The sequence below is a fragment of the Limanda limanda genome, chromosome 5, assembly GCF_963576545.1.
Source record: "Limanda limanda chromosome 5, fLimLim1.1, whole genome shotgun sequence".
In the NCBI taxonomy this organism is placed as follows: domain Eukaryota; kingdom Metazoa; phylum Chordata; class Actinopteri; order Pleuronectiformes; family Pleuronectidae; genus Limanda; species Limanda limanda.
The window spans coordinates 7,771,883-7,789,221 of NC_083640.1; the positions used below are offsets into that span (position 1 = coordinate 7,771,883).

Here is a 17,339-nt window from a genome sequence, read left to right on the forward strand (position 1 = left end):
TTATAAAGTAAAGTTGTACTATATGTTCTGAGGAGTAAAAATATTGAAACGGGTTAAAAAAGATGCCACTGAGGTCTGAATACAACCATCAGTAACTGGCAGGTCTGAATGCAGCACTGCGGTATCACACAGCAAATGACTGTATGAAACACTTTATAATCAGAGTGTGACGTTCGAAGGGAGGCACAGCTTTCCTTTTTAATGTGCTGCGCAGTTGTAGTTACACTGTGATCATTTCTCGCTGTGATCCACTAATAGCGGCATGTCTCAACAAATCACTGGACCTACATATTTAAATTGCACATTTCATGGACTGCTCTACACTTAAAAACCCAGCACAACTTTGATTATAAAGTTGCAGTTGCAGTGTGGAGTATCCTGTTTTCTTAAGGGAGTGGTTTAGAGTTCGTTAAGTGGAACGAAAGCTAAAGAGCAAATAAGTGGAGCTTTCTCCTGTCCCAAATCTGCTTCTAATCCATAAAATTACACCTGTCACTAGAAAGTTAGATGCATTAAAACGGCTTCTTCATCCGAGAGGGAAAAACCATTAAAACACACAAAAGCCTTCAATCAGCAGTTAATTAACACAGCAACCTTCTCCCAGTGCTGGCAATCACTTTGCTATCTGCCAGATTAGTTTAAGGACGTGAATGCAGATTGGATATGACCACAACAACTCTGAGGCTGTGGCAGCTATGGCAGCTGAGAAAATAAGTATGCAAATAAAAAAAGACAGCGCATGGGAAGAGGGAGGATACATTATACATATATACATATTATATATATATATATATATATATATATATATATATATATATATATATATATATATATATATATATATATATATATATATATATATATATATATATACAAGGAGAGGGAGGGAGAGACATACAGAGAAGAGGGGATATTGCAATAGTCTATTAACTTTCCCCTCCCCATGTCTCAGCAGACATTTCCCATGGCCTTTATGTCAAGTCTAGTGTGTCATTTCACCAAAGGAAACATCAGTTAGAAACCCATTCACACTGCAGGTGTCAGTGCTCCTGTGTCTCTTACAAAATGTGAATGATCAGCAATAGCACTTTCTAAAACGAGGGGAGGATGGCGTTGCAAAATCTAAAGTGAGATTATAACTCTAGCCTACCCCTAATTTTAGACATTTTTAATTTGTGTTGTAAAGTCTAGTTTCTTATGGCATTATATTCCAAAAATATTCTTAAAGCCATTTCAAAATGAACGGTAAAAAATAAATGTGACGATAGTGGCCTGTGTGAGACTTTATGTAACATACAAATATACATGTCAATGTTGAGCTGAAATAATGTGCATAGAGATATTAAAGCTTGAACATTTAATATTTTATATACTTACAATAGACATTATGACTGTGTATTGTGGACCAGGTCACCTGCTGAGAATATTAGCTTTTTTGAGACTAAAAAGGCCAGAAATTTAAACTGAATAATTGGCTTAGATTTACAATGCATGAAGGGTTAGAGTTAGGGGTTATAGGGTGTTTGCCAATGTGAAAATATATGCAACTGAATGAAAGTAATACTCTGGAAAGACATTCTGTGTTTCATAACTTAATTAAGGCAAGGTTAATAGGCCAGTTTCTTAATTCCTGGATGTGCTCCTTTAAATTGATGTATGTCTGCTTACCTTTGCTGATCGTAGCCAGACTCCTTCTTGCGGCAGTGCAGAGTCACAACTCGGTGGCCTTCACTCCTCACATCCTGGCTGACTATCCACTGAGTCGGGTTGCTGGGTCGAGCCCCGAGGAACGTCACCCCTTCTTTCAACTTGACTCTGCGGAGACAGAAAAGATGAGTTTATGAACGTATGAGGCGGAGAGATTCTTCTCTGTCCCCACAAATATACCTATTTCAGTGAATCATCAGATACATCCAACTGATCCGTGCACAGCAGCTGAATCCAAAAATACAATGATTTTCATTCCCATCACTTCACTCTGCCTGGAATTACATTATCCAGATGGTTCGCTGCACTGTGTCGTCTTCAAAAGATGTCACAGCTGTTATCTTGGCTTGATCATACTGTGTTTGTTTCACAGGAAAACAACTGGCTGTTTCAAACATCCGTGTTATCAGTGAGTTGCAGCAGTTCATCAAGAACCACACACACAGCACCTGCCATTTGTTTGTATCGTAAGCTGTCTGCTCGATGCTGGTTTCCATCTTTGCTGCAGTCTCATGGAGGTTAATTCTAAATTGTACGCATCAGAATGAATGGATCAACAAACAACTTCTCTTTTTCTTGCAATCTGATGTGAAAGTGCCGATACCATTTTGTCACTCCTCTCTCTCATTTACCTCTCTAAGTAGGACTCTCTCGCAGGCTCCAAAAGGGAATTATGAAAAGGTTCTTTGACTGCTGAAAAAGTTACCACATCAATGTCCTTGGCTCAGCGGTGTACAAAGGAGGAAAATGTCCAGAGGAAAACTAAATTTGGGAAATGGAAATCTCCCTTAAAGGTAACCCATGTTTCAAAGCACTTGCACTCAACAGAGAGGAGAGATCAAATTATGAACATGGTCCATTTAAAGAACCTAAGCACCTGGTCAAAAGCACATATGTCAGGACCAGAGCTGTGTAGTTTTACTTGTCTCTTAATTAATCATGTTTGTGTTTTGAGTGTAACATAGAGTAAACCAATTAGAGGGCCGAGGTGCGATTGCATCTTTGACTGGTCGCTGGTATGAGGGCAGATTTAGCAGGAAACTGTTTTCTGAAGTGGAACAAGGAAAGTGTACATTTATCGTGCACATAGTTATAGATGCTTATATCACTGTCTTGACATTGTCCCTTAGGGGAAATACTGTCCCACAGACCTCGGTCCAGAATTATGTGGGTTAAACACGTAATTGCTTTCCATTCCCTTATGCTAGCAATGTGCCAACAATATGTCTTAGCAAACCTCATTTTAATACTAACCCACCTCTGAGGGCCCACAAGTGCAACCACCAAGTGCAACTACCAAAAATGACAACTGTGTCAGTTTAAAACCAGCACTAGTGCCGTGCATGGCACCACTTTGCACGACGTGTTGACATAAAATAGACTTAGGCTAATGTTCCATTGTATAATATGCTCAAAGGCCTGTGGGATTCCATATAGGTGACAGAGAAGTCCCAGGATTGACGAGAAAAATAAATTATAAGAGAAGGTCCAATCACTTTTTCTATCCAATCCATACAAGGTTGGCAGATGAGACCAAAGATAGGACTTTGCTTTCATCTTGAATCTGTTGCTGCACTTTAACATGCACTATGTGATTGCCTGTCTGTATGCCAATGACTGTATCTGCCCTGCAGTCAAGTCTCTTTCTTTGATGTGGCGTCTTATCATGTTTTGAAGGGGGTTATATATACGAAATGAAAATGGGTAATGTGACAGATGCTGTGCTTCCCGTCTCCATAAGAATGAAGATAAACACAACACAGAAGGGTCACTCTGGATAAAAGTGTGTGTGTGTTGCATATATGTATGTGTTTGTCTAATAATCATATTTTGTGTTCCCTCTGCTGTCCTCTCTGTTGTGTGTAATGAGTGAAGGACTAAAGATATTTACAGATTTTCCAGAACATCACGTTTGGGCTCAGACGACACAACGTTTTTGTCTTTTCAGATTACATCTGTGTCGGTCCAGGCAGCCAAACACTCATAAGTTCTTTGACCTGGCTGAAGGACATGGCGCACTTAACATCACACCCTGACCAATCATAGCTTGCCATCTTTCAAAGCATGTAAGACCTGAGATGAACGGTAAAGTGTTCTGCCTAATAACACAAAGAAATATTGGGTTACTGAATGAGATCGTCATCTCTCAGCAGTGACTCTGGGTCTGTCTCTTTCTTTCCCAGCTAAAAGAGTAATGTGTGGCTGAGCAGCATGCGCATGTGTGCAGAGGGTGATGTTAAACCCACATGTGTGATTAATTTGGTTTCACACAGCTGACAAGAGGGTGATAGTCAGAAGGTTATAGGTTTACTGATATTACAACATATTTTCTCCTAGGCTTCTATGTTTTCTGTCTCTTCTTGTCAGGATGTCAATTCAAAAACTCCAAAGGAAGATGATGAAAACTAAAATAGGAAGGATCGGCTACAGTCATACAAACACAGACTATATGTGAAAAGGGAGCACTGGCAATTTTACACAGCAGAGTAATCTTACATGGGGAGTACGTGACTTATGTATAACAGCTGTATAAATGTTTGAAACCTGGTACTTGTTAGTTTTGATATTACAAAAAGCATTTATATTACAGCCAGAAACTGCACAAAATTAAATAAAGAAATACAACAGTTTTCTTGCGCAATGTGTTGAACTGTGCTTGTTTGTTGGCATATTATCATTGTCATGTTCATTTTATTCAAAATTCTTTAAATTACTGGCCACATAGAGCTTTAGAGCACAGTTAAACACTCAGATTTTCCACAACACACTAGGATCAATAAAGCCGACATAAGATATTATATATTGTGTACGTTATAAACAACTGTAACAGAAAAAGCTCCGACAGAGGCCTCCTCGTGTCCCAACGGGAGCAGCTGGGTCTTGTATCTGGTTTCTTTACACTTCAGTGGTCAGGATGTCTATCAGAGGTTTCCAGTGAGGCTTCAGAATGTTTTAAACACAGTTAAGTCTCACAGGGGAGCCAGTCATTACTCAACAGACCATATCCAAGCTCACTGAGCAGTTGCTGGAGAAGGGTTGAAGAGCATTTTATTAACTTAATGGTCAATTCGGCCTTGCAACCGGCCAACAGAGAAGACTCCTGCAGGTTAAATAGGATCAAGGGCTAGCGGCTATCAGATTCATGTGTTAAGCTCTGCTGGGGGATATAAGCCTTCAAATAGGGCACTTCTAAAAAACATGCAATCCTCAAATTTATTAAAACCAATATTGAGAGAGTATATTTATTAAATTCCAGGCATGAAACTTTTAACTAAATATTGACGTGATTGTTTTTATAGGTTTGCCAGCAAATAGAACATATGTTCTGATGATGGCGGCCGCTGGAAGAAATGTTATTACATTTGATCGTTTATGGGTTTCTACCAAATATGATGGCAATCTATCCAATAGTTGTAACGTCTCACAAAAAACCTTATACATCAATGTTCAGTGCATTCATCCAGTATATGTTGATATATTTGACTGTACAATTAAAAACATTTACGTGCTGGTTGCATTACAAGTTTCATCATGCAAGATATATCAGTACAGATCAAAAATGCTAATCGGATGGTGGTGCTAGAGGGAAGATTATTACGTCACCAAAGTCTATAGGATTCATCATCTGAGAACCATGAATGTCAGCACAGAATTTATAGTTTCTGTCTGGACCATAGTGGTGGACCAATTGACAGACTTAACTAGAGTCAGGCCACAAGCATGGCTAATAAAAAAATAAGTCATTCACTGTCCAAGTCTTATGCTTTGTACAGCTCACTCATCAGGCAGTTGTATGTTTATACTCCAGGTGGGAGATGGCCGACCTCTGGGCTGTATGCTGCCTGTGAGAGTGTTTGAGGCAATTCATAAATACAAAAAACTCAGAAATGGAGACAAAAGTAATAACGTTTTTCTGTGATATAAGTAATAAGTGGACAAGCATGTCATCCAGCGTGGTTCCTCGAGCGATATGCCTGTCCAGGGCGAGCACCCTCTTACTGTAGCTGTTATGAGTCACCACTGACATGCATCATGCAGCCTTCCAGAAAAGAAAAGTAGAAGCGGAATGTGACTCTTTAAGAGGCGGTGGACTAGTGGCAGAAACTTGGACTATGGGCAGAAAAGGTCTCTGGTTCGTCTCTGGTTCGACTCCACGGAGAAACAACAAAAAGACGAACCTCGATTGATCTGTCCAAAAATCCAAGAGGATTCTCCCTACCCTGTCTAGTGCCCTAGCAAGGCACCTTACTCCCCTAACATCTGCTCCCCGGGCGCCGTACACGGCTGCCCACTGCTCTATGTGTCCTGCACCAGATGGGTTAAAAGCAGAGGTTAATGTCTGCATGTCTGTGCATGTGTGTGGGATAAATAAATGTATCTTAATCTTAAGAAAAATGGACAACCAATTTATTTTCTTGTTGAAGTAAAAAACAGCGCAGGGTCCCAAGTTTAGGGACTTGGTCACAGGAATGAAAAAGACAATCTCCAGCACTACTGCATCAGGGGACATGCAGCTAAACTGGATGAGCTGTGAGGGAAAATACTTTTGGATACAGTTAACAGCAAAGTTTGAGTGCCCACAAAACCAGATTGTGACAGAGAAGGTAATGGTAAATGGTTTTGTATTTATATGTCGCTTTTCGAGTCTTGATCACCACTCAAAGCTCTTTACAGTACAGTTTTTTACATTCACCCATTCACATACACATTTATACAGTGCATCTATTAGCAGCTGTTCTATAAGGGGGGACCCGGGGTTCAGCATCTTGCCCAAGGACACTTGGGCATGCAGATGGGGAAGACTGGCGATCGAACTGCCGACCTTCAGGTTGGAGAATGTCTGCTCTACACCTCAGCCACAGCCGCCCACAAAAGAAGGTTGTGCAGGGTAGTTATGTTGAACTAATGGCTCTAATCAGAAGAAGAATTTGAAAGTGTCCCAGACTTAGTTTGTCTCAAAGAACCATTGCAGAGAGGATTCCTAATATGGCACAATATACTACAAAAAAACACAGGACACCACAAGAAATTTCCGACTCTTTTCCGACATAACACATACCAACCAACTAACCTTTTAAGAAGAAGGTTTTGTATACGAGGGAGACATCATTGTCCATGAGAAGTGGAACTGGAAAGCTGTAACACTGTACATTTCTACTCTCAAAGAAAAAAAGCCTGCTCTGACATTTGAAAATGCTGGTTTGCAAAACTTTGTCAGAAATTTGGCTTCAGGTTTCAGGACAAGAAAAGTGAACAAAAGGAACTGAGCATATTTGAAGTGTCAGCTGATGTGCCTGACAGCAAACAAACGGAATTTACTCAGCCATAAGCTAAGTATGAAACACTCTCTCTAATGTTTGGGACAACGTTCTGCCGCTGTGAGTAAAACTGACTCTTGCAAAGACTCAGTGAAGACTGACTGAACCAAACCTAGAAAACCAGCTGTAAGTAGCAGTATCATTATTACCATCTGACATCAGATGCCTTTACAAAATGTGATATTTATGTATTTGAAGGGTATTATAAAAACTGAAATAGCTATTGATAATAAAAAGGTTCACTCTTCCTTTATGGTGTTTGAAGCTATATCTATGTATGTTTTAGTAATTTCCCTCTTAAGCTGTATCTGTATATGCATAGGAAATCTCTGTACACAACACAGGAGACATTTGTGCCGCAACCATCTCCACCCACCCCTTCCCTTTCGGATAAATTCTCTTCCCACAGCTACAAATGAGTTATGATGCCATTTGCCAAGACCTTATGATTAGGCAGAGGGTATGATAAGCAAACTGCTACATGCCCTAGAGAGCTGTGGGTTGACGGCACACAGGACCCTGTAGCAGCATGGGGCCCACATGCTGTGCTGCCCTGCCTTGACCTCCAGAACTTTCTCTCAACCTACATGGAGCTACATGCAGCAGAATGGATTATCCTTCAAGATGAATTGAAAAGAAAAGGGAGCCCAACTCCAAGTTCGACCGAATCGAAGACAGCACTGCCACACTAAAATGTGTGACTGAACTCACAAGGTCACTAACCCTCACTCATTCACCCATGACATCTCAAAGTCAGGACTCTTCAAAAGATTTCCTACATTTCGTTTCAAAAACTTGACATTTAAATTATGTCAAGATTTTCATGTCGGACAATGGCTTATGTGTAGTTAGGGATTTTTGAGTTTAATGTGTTTAATATATAAATGTGTTGCTTTTGTTTTCTCTAACTCACTTTGAGTCAACGTATGTATCTTATTCTTTGCTTGTTCTACTTAAACTGAGGTCTATTATTGGCCAAAGTAAATGTATGCATTATAGGCACTCCTCTATGATCTCACAGTTTCATTTGTGTTGTTAAACTGTCTCTGAATTATATTAAAACACATGTTTTTCTTCATCTTGCATGTGATGAAGCTTAACTGTATCACTCTGGACATAAAGAATGGATTTCAGGGAAAACTGTGTCGATCTCTCCTCAAGTTTGACAAGTTGACACTCCCTACGAAAATGAAAGAGTAGGTAACATCATATATCAATGCACCTGGACTCATCTGACTGTTAACAGTTTTCCTGTGAAGCCACTGCCATCGGGGCGGAATGTTCTGAATATCAAGTATTATATGAAATGAAAAGGGGAAATAAACGGCTACAGGAAGCCGACAAGAAGGAAAAGGCTGCAGTGTTTAGCTGACGGGGTAAACTTACACGAGACGCTACTCCTCAAAATTGTCATTCGTACCATTTACCATTCATACAGTAGCTAAATCTGAGCCTAACTGAGCAGAACAAAGAGAGGGGGATGAAGGTGGTGCAGAGGCAATCAGATAACACAGCAGGGTCCACTCCTGACTCTTACGCCATTTCAAGTCATCATGACCCTTTCTGGGACACAAAGTAAAAAAATATATGCAGCAGCTACAGTCTATTCTATCTCACTTTCTTTTCTTCTGACTCTATGCCACTGCTCGCCCTCCACCGACAATCCACGCTCAGTCCTGACTTTACGCTTGGACTCCTCAGGGGCTCCCTTAATAAATAGTGATGAGATAAGTAGGAGAGCTACTTCTCAGCGGGTGAGTGAAAGAAAAACATTTCCAGGGGAAATCCAATAAGGTTTAGGCTGGACGATAATGGGAGTCCCAAGCCAGTGGTCTGTGTCCTGTGACTCGACTTGCAATCCAGTTGCCTCTGTGGCCTCCCTCCATCTGGCTACGTCAGGCTGCGCCGGGCTCACATGCATTGCGTGAACTATTCCGACCATTTCTATCCACCTACTCCTCTGAGGACCATATTCATCCACAATCAGCAGCTCCCTCAGGAAGTGCTTTCTGTTTTATTGTGCCATCCCGCCTATAAACAGTGTGCAGGGAACGTAACAGCTCAGTAGGGAAGAGGGAAAAGAGAGGAGTTGCTGTGTGGGGGTACGGCAAAGAGACAGCGGGAGGACAGTGCACTGGTATGGTTTGTAGATGACGCCTAATAGAACAGTGTAAAGCACTCATCTACTAGTCTGCTGCTACGCAAAGCATTACTGCAGTGAGAGCAGACTATGGAACACACACAGACACAGACACACACACAGACACACACACACAGTTGCAAACAAAAAATAAATCAGGCCATACGCCTACACTGCAACCCCGAAGCGATATATTTCAACAGTCAAATGTCTGCAATATACAAAAACACAAGAAAACTTTTCCAAAGTGTCAGAAATTGAAAGTCCTTTTATATTGTGTGTGTTTGTGTATCCGAGAGTGTACGCAGGGGTTCATTATGTCATATCTAATTGATTGTGATACTTGTGATCAATTACACTCCCACTCTATATTAGAGCATTTAGGGGTTGTGTGTTCATGCGTACTTGTGATACATACAGTGCAGATATAAACTGATATACTGCAGGACTCACATATTTGTACTGGAGGCTTCAACCAAATCAATGCTCACTCACTTGTGTGACTTCATGTGTTGTTGAAATTCATTGTGGTTCCGTTGCGTTTCCCACGTTGCACACAGCAGAAGAGGAGCTCAACTTTTCATAAGGGAACCAAACCATGTTTAATCAAATACTCAGTTGCAGGTGCTAGCCAATCAAATCATGTTGAAGCAAAAGAGGAAGCATAGCCAGTTGGATGACCTGGTGAGTGTTGATCTGGTAGTGGATTTTACTACTAGCATGGCACGTTAGCATCCACCGTTAGCAAGTGTAGGGCATGCTCACCAAAAATGTACAAATGTCAATGCTGTGAGTGCAGCATAAAGATGCCGATGTTGGTTTTTCTGTACAGTACTCGTACAATATCACAACTAGGGATGAAACAGTAATCATTTTCACGGTATTAAAATACTGGATAATTGTAACTTTTCAATATTTAATTACCATGGTAATATGGTTGATATTATCCAGCATCAACCAATCTTAGCCGTTGGGGCGGATGCTAATGCTTTTTACAAATGTCGATATTTTGTCCTTTCTCGTTGGAGGTCATCATCTGCATTTGACAACCTGTCTCTCCTCCACTTATATCTATTTGTAATTCAAACAAATTTAACATTCTTTTATAGCGATAATCATTTTAGTCACTATAGTTGTGATAACAAATTAGGGTTTTATCTCTAATCGCAACAACCATTGAACAGATTTCCATGAAATTTGGTACAGCTTCCCATGATGCCTGTAGGATAATGAATCCACCTGACCCCAGTCGCCACCTGAAGGACACAGCTTTCACCGACCCTGTGAAATATAGACGTGATAAACTGGCACAAAGACAAATCTGGATTGAGAAGTACTTCTCCACAGAGATGCTGCTGAGTCTTCGTCTTTTTTTCTTTTATTTCCTTTTCAAAAAGAGAGGGAAAAGAACACGAACACACGCTGTGGGTCAGGTAGGTAGGAGTTGAAGCAAATAGAAAGACAGTGAGACAGAAAAGGAGAAAGGAGGGTTAGGAGGGAGCCTGAGTTTTCGCAGCCACAAAGCGTGACTGTACTCTGCAGTTTCTTACATCCATCTGCCAGGCAGCTCATCTCCATCATTCATCAGATAAGGAAAACAGATGCTTCAATACTATAGGTTACTAGATACTAAAATAAGCAGTGTGTGTGTCTGTGTGTAGACTCAAAAGGAATCAGTGATATGAAACAATTAAAATGTCAATAGGATGACAGCTAGAGTGATTCTAATATAAAGCCCAACACAACACATTTAAGTCCCTTTATGAAAACTTTAATAATCATGAGGCTCAAACAGACCTTCCCTTTCTGCTGGCTGTCAGCACGATCAAGCAAACATAATATCTTCACTCTATCGGCCTCAGATCAGCCGATTCTCTTATTGTGAATTATTCATTCGTTCCCTCTTTTTAAACTACCTAATGTCAACATAAATGATACAAAAGTATTTATGATTCCCTGTGTGGTTCTCTGCAAATATTAATACTGTATTACCAATTGTAATAATCGTCTAAAGCAAAGCACTTATCAGACAATTATGTGTCTTTTGCTCATGTGTCAATGGGGGAGACCCTGAGTGCTGAAAACAGGTTCTAGTCACAGTAGCAGTCATTTTCTCAACATGCCAGGAGGCATATTTCCGCAGCTTTTCATTTCGGAATCACACAGTGCAGATTACAGAAGTACCCATTGTTATGCTGAGTGGCCATAAAAGAGAGGGGAGACGCATTTTGTAGGGAAATCTGTTTGCCAATTATTCTATCTTTTGTGTGGACACCGTGCAATCAACAACAGGGGAGCATCGAAAATCCCATATGAAGAATTCATATGATTGCTATCATGGCGCGTGGTTCTCACAGAATGTGTCACCTAATTGGATTTTCACGACGTTCAAGAGCACAGCGAGTGAGGAAAAAACACGCAGGAGAAAAAAAAGGAGGCACTGAGAAACAGAAACAGTCGATAATAGACGGATGTGAGCCTTCTATGATATTTTAAGACTTGAATAAAATTTGCACTGCTTTGCCTAGCCACCTTCATCAGATACGAGAGTGTTTTATCAAACCAAACTTAAAATTGAATCCAACAAGTTCAAGAATGTGTCAGTAAATGAATTAATCAGTTGGTTTGAAGGTTTGTGAAAAAGATCCTCGAGCCTGTGGATTTCAGGATCATCCCTTGTTGGAGGATGTTAAAGTGCAATTGAGAGGGGCTTGTTCAGATGGAGCAGGTAGTGCGGCTCGACAAAGGCTGCTGGAAAGTGTGTTTTTCCACTTTTTTCCTGCATGGGGCAGACAGCCGCAGGCGAAGCTACGGTTGAGCGCATATGTGTGTGTCGAGGTAAAGACTGTGCCTTTCATTTTGAGCACAACAGCAAACGCTCTGAAAAGTCAAGCAAGCACAGGCGCAGGAAAATGTGTCAGAAAACAAACACAAACACACACTGACAAATACACATGTACGCATGCATGTATGGCTTGCGCATGTATACACACAAACTCTCGAACAAACACAGGAACACACACTCGTAGGAGCAAGCCTCTGTTAAGCTGTGACGAAGAGATAATGTCACAACATTGCCTTTGGCAGGAGAGATTTACCCGCACACTTGTTTTCCTTTCTTTTCCCATATTTTTGCTCATTTTCATTTAATTTCCAGTTTTGAGAAAATGGTAGGGGAATACAGAGTAGTGTGCCCAGAGGAAATGGTTAGTAAATGGGAAGTTATATCGAAGGCTGCAGCTCTGCTGCTTACACACTCTAGTTGTTTCATGTTGGTCTGAATTGAAAGTTGCAAAGTCTAAATCTTGAAGTTGCCACAGCTGATTTTGCAAAGAGCCACGTTTTTAAATGCTGATCGACATGGACAAAAACACCTGTACAGAGCTCATACAAAAGGACTACTGTCTCTGTGTCAAGTCCATAAAAGTTCTTTTTAAATTTAAACCTGAAGTTTTCTTACCAAGTTTGTTTCATCTCAGAGCTACAGAGGTTTACGTAGATATAGAAAAGAAGTGGTTTGAAAACAGACATCATTTACATACATACTTGATCTGTGCATATTCATGTATAATGTTGGCTGCCCAAAAATATGGTACCGATTCCTACACTGCCCGAACCAGACCGAATCACAACACAGATTTCAGCTGAGCTCCGTAATTAAATAGTTGCCTGGCTTACAGGCAACATAAACATCACCTTAAAGCGTTACACTTAACTTCGGTGGCACCACATCCTCGACATGAATTTGGCAGCACGTGACATTAGCCTTCATTTTGCTAACGGCTACCTCAAATGTCAGTTGACACCACAATTAATTCCGACAACGAGGCACACATGTTTGAAAACAGTTCTGTGTAAAGGGAGGAACGAGACAAACTTAATGAAGCACTTGACAATGCAAAGATATATTTGAAAGCAGAAGGATGCTCCGTGTTTGACTTTTCGATCCCATGGCAACGCATCAGACGGCAGTGTTGGCGTCCCTGACCCAGGTGGTGGGGAGACAATTGATGTTTGGAGCTGGAGTATTTTGTATTAAGCACTGAAACTGTTATTAAGTGTTCTTATGTACATTTGTAAGAGTTTTGTCTGTGTTAATATTTATGTATAATTACTATAATTTACAATGTTAAAATTGAAATTTTAAATTTCAACTTGCACATCCAATACCCAATCCTTTTCATGTACACCTATTTGCACTGTTCTATAAACAGGGCACAAATGAACTGTGATGAAAATATAGAGAGGTGTAATGAATTATTCTATATTCACACAATGAAAAGTTCTGCTTCTTTCTTTCTGCCAGATTATGTTATATTTCCACTGTCAAAGACTGTTTGAAATTTCCATACTGTAAGTGAGCAGGTAAGTGAGTGGTGACTTGAAAACATTTGAAAAAAATATGCTTTTTCAGTCTCTGCATTTTGTTTAGTTTAAAAAGATTCCTATGCTCAAAATGCACCAAGAATGCAGCAGTTTCCATCAACAGGGTGGATGGCGGCCACAGTCGCTGACAAATAGAGATGCGCGTGCACCAACGCATGGATGTGATGACTGGCACGAGAGGCACGAGAGGCACGAGAGGCACGAGAGGCACGAGAGGCACGAGAGGCACGAGAGGCACGAGAGGCACGAGAGGCACGAGAGGCACGAGAGGCACGGGGCTGTTTCAGGTTAGGAAGCACAGGCACCGAGTCCTTCAGGGATAACACTTAGTATTCATCATGGCATTGGCTTCTTAACCTTCCCCCAGAGCCAAGGGTTATTGACACCAGCCAGTAGCTTCCAGCCTTCTTTTACACGTCCCCTGATCCCCTGCCCCACCCTCATGCCCCCCCTTCCCAAGGGGATACGGTAGTTGGTATAAGATAAGCCTCGTGTCGTGGCAGAGGCAACTGACACCGCTTCAACAACATGAGGATTTAGCCCGCAAACAGAGTACTAATGCCCTGCACATGTGGGGAAGCTCAGATACACACCAGCTCTCATCCGCTATGTAAAGCTAAACATAAATGGAGAGGCAGGCACACACACACACACACACACACACACACACACACACACACACAAACCAAACTCATGCAAGTACAGACACATTCACAGAGGGAAATACGCATAAAAGAGCCACCCAGGAGTTAGTTCACACGGAGACAAACACACACACACACCAACGCACACGCACACACCCACACACACACACACACACACACACAAACAATGAGGTAATGAACAAGCAGCTAAAGTAAAAGGCCCCCGGCATGGTTTACTCTAATGCTCACAAAATTGCTTTTAATTGGTGGAAGAGAAAAAAAATCAATGCAAAGCCTGTTTAGAAAGGAGAGGAGAGAAGGACAAAAGAGAGGAGAGAAAGAATGAGGAGAGGAGAAGAAGAGAAAGAATGAGGAGAGTAGAGGAAGAAGCGAAAGAATGAGGAGAGCGAGGAGAAGAAGAGAATGAAGAGAAAGGATGAGGAGAGGAAGAAACAGGAGGAAAAAAAAGAGGAAAGTAGAAGAGAGGAGAGGAAAGAGCGGCAAAATGGATAGAGAGAAACAAAGTGATTGGCATGTGCCGATCAGACAAGGCTCCGGGTGGATACCTGCCATTGGCCACAGCATTTCCCCTCTGCTCGTGCTTCCTACGTGTTCCCATTTTCAAAAACCCTTCTCTCCAGGGGAACAACCACAGTGCTCCACGCAGGCTGAGGCAGCGCTGTGGAGACACGTCTGGCTTTGCGAAACCAGAGGTGCATTTTAACTTTTCGTTCCCGCAGCATGACCATTCCACCGCGCGGTGAATCAGTAAGGCTGATGAGTAGAGTGCAGAATCCTCAGGGAGCTGAGAGGGCCCCCGGGCGCCCCTGCCTCTCAGCCCAGCTCGCCCACAGCTGCTTTGATGAAAATTAGCTGTCAGTCTGCGGCACTCGTCTGATCGACACGACTTCATCTGAGGCTCGCTGACCTTTACAGGAGAGAGCAGAGGAAGGACGGCCGCCCACCTCGCAGCGAGATCAACACACTGAGAGATAAAACAATAACAACTTCAGGAGCTCCGTGAGATGACACAGCAAAGAGTTCCACCTCTCAGGAAAAGTCAACAACAGAGTCGAAACTACGCAACTACAAAAGGATGCACTGGTGTGTGTGTGGTGCATATGAGTGTGTGGGAGAGCGTGTGTTCCAGGAGCGGAGAGCAGTGGTTAAGGACATCAAATGGCCCGAGGGAGATAAAAGCCTGAACCACAGACAAGGGACAGTGATTTACCGAAGACGACTCGAATGAATCAAATCTAACGGGAAAAATAGATCATCTCGTGTATGTCACCATTTCGTTACCAGCACAGAGAGAAAATTGCACTTCTTCTCTCCTCAGGAATTCTACAGGAGTTGATATGCCTTAAAAATATTCAATTTGCAGGCTCCCCAGGTAAAATCCATTAAAGCCAGCCAGTAATGTCAATTGAATTAGGGCCGCCTCGTATAAAGCATGGATTCCCTGTTCCTTCAGCAGAGTGGCTGTGCTGGCACCTTGTTTGTAACCACAAGGCAAATGGGATTAGAAGGAGACGCCGGACGCTAATGTAACACACAACTTTTCAAATCATGCAAAACCACAGAGAGCCACTAACGCCCTCATACAACACAGAGGAGAAGGCATTGCAGTCGAACAAAGATTTTCTTTCGGCGGCACTGACACCTTAACTGCTGTGAGGGAAATCAACACAAAACTTTAAAAATGCTGCAATGGTTTTGTTATGAGCTCTGTTTGCATCTGCAAGGTTTGTGTATTGTATATAAGTAACTCTTAGGCTCGGGAGGGACACACCGGAGGCGGAAATGCCATGAAATACTGTCCGTTTCCTTTCCGCACCCATGTTAATCAATTGGGCTGTTCTCCGGATCTGCAGCAATGGTTTCGGCGTCTGTTCTATTTCTTTCGCTCGCTGCAAGTGAATCCAGAAAACAGACTGAAAATCGATTTTAAACGATATGAAAGATATATTATATGTGATATAAACGATCAAATATGCATCCCATACTAGATTTTCCTGCTGTTCTCATGGAGTTTCAATTTCCCCTATTTTCCCCCCCACATGATGACATTTCCCCATCTGCCTATCCACTGTAATGGTTTTGTGTACTTATTCCACACATTTGTCAGTTGTGTCTAAACAGACAGACACACACAAGCAGACAGACAGAGAGAGAGAGAGAGAAGAGGTGTGTGGGGGGGGCTTCACAACGCTTCTGCCTCAGGTGTGTCCCTGGCGTTATCGCTATTCATTGATGCGTCACACAACTTAATTTGCCTTCACTCTTTACAAAAGGAAATACATGCTGAGAAGAGATAATCAAGCTTGTAAGTTCGTTTCAGAATTTACATTAGTTTAACAAAATAATCTTGAAGCACAGTTAGAGCATTATCCTCAACAGCTTGTTGCTAACTGTGTCTGTTGTTGAGTTTTCTGGTTCAGTGGGTCTAACAGAAGTTTGGTAATAAAAACAGTTGTCCAGGCTGAAAATGATGTTGGTGACAGCCATGAAGCTGCAACAGTAAAACCAAAGCAATGAGTTGAACAGACTGCAGAGTTGGGTTATAACGAGCAAACCCCGGCTTTTATTCATATATATAATGATGAGTTCAACTGTAGTCTGTGCAATTTAATTTAATATTTAATTTATATTTGTTCCTTGTGTGTTATTCAATTCTAAATTATTCTAATATAATACATTATTTATGTTATTTTATATTCTATTATTATTATTATATGAAATTGCATAGTAAATTTCATCATAGTGGGACTTACATTTTTTTTTTACCATTTCCTTTCCTCCTCTGATGCTTTTAATCACATCCTGTGTTCTTTAGCGCTGAATACTTTCTTAGTTGTCATGGAGACGGTAACATTTTCATCATGTGACTTGCATATGGAAATCTCAGTTAACTGAAAAGCTAGTTTTTCCACCCTGACTAATTTATCAAAGTAATAACAATAACACCAGAAGTGTGGTTGTGGGTCTGTCTGTAGATGTGAAGGAGCATATAGAAAAAACAAACTAGCCTTAAGCGATCTGGAAATGAATAACTGACTTTGATTGTGTCACCTCCTCCACTGAGGAGGATATCTGTGACAGCAGAACTAACAGCAGCACGCCTACATCAGGAACCCCCATTTC

General features: G+C 41.4%; 1 protein-coding gene across 1 annotated transcript in view; it reads right to left on the reverse strand.

Moving 5' to 3' along the window:
- si:dkeyp-14d3.1 (transmembrane protein 132C) overlaps nucleotides 1-17,339 on the reverse strand; it is a 105,644-nt gene that overhangs the window by 61,076 nt on the left and 27,229 nt on the right. Inside the window, exon 3 of the mRNA XM_061071046.1 lies at nucleotides 1,669-1,815. Coding sequence (XP_060927029.1) covers nucleotides 1,669-1,815 — 147 coding nt within the window. The remainder of the gene's footprint in view (nucleotides 1-1,668; nucleotides 1,816-17,339) is intronic.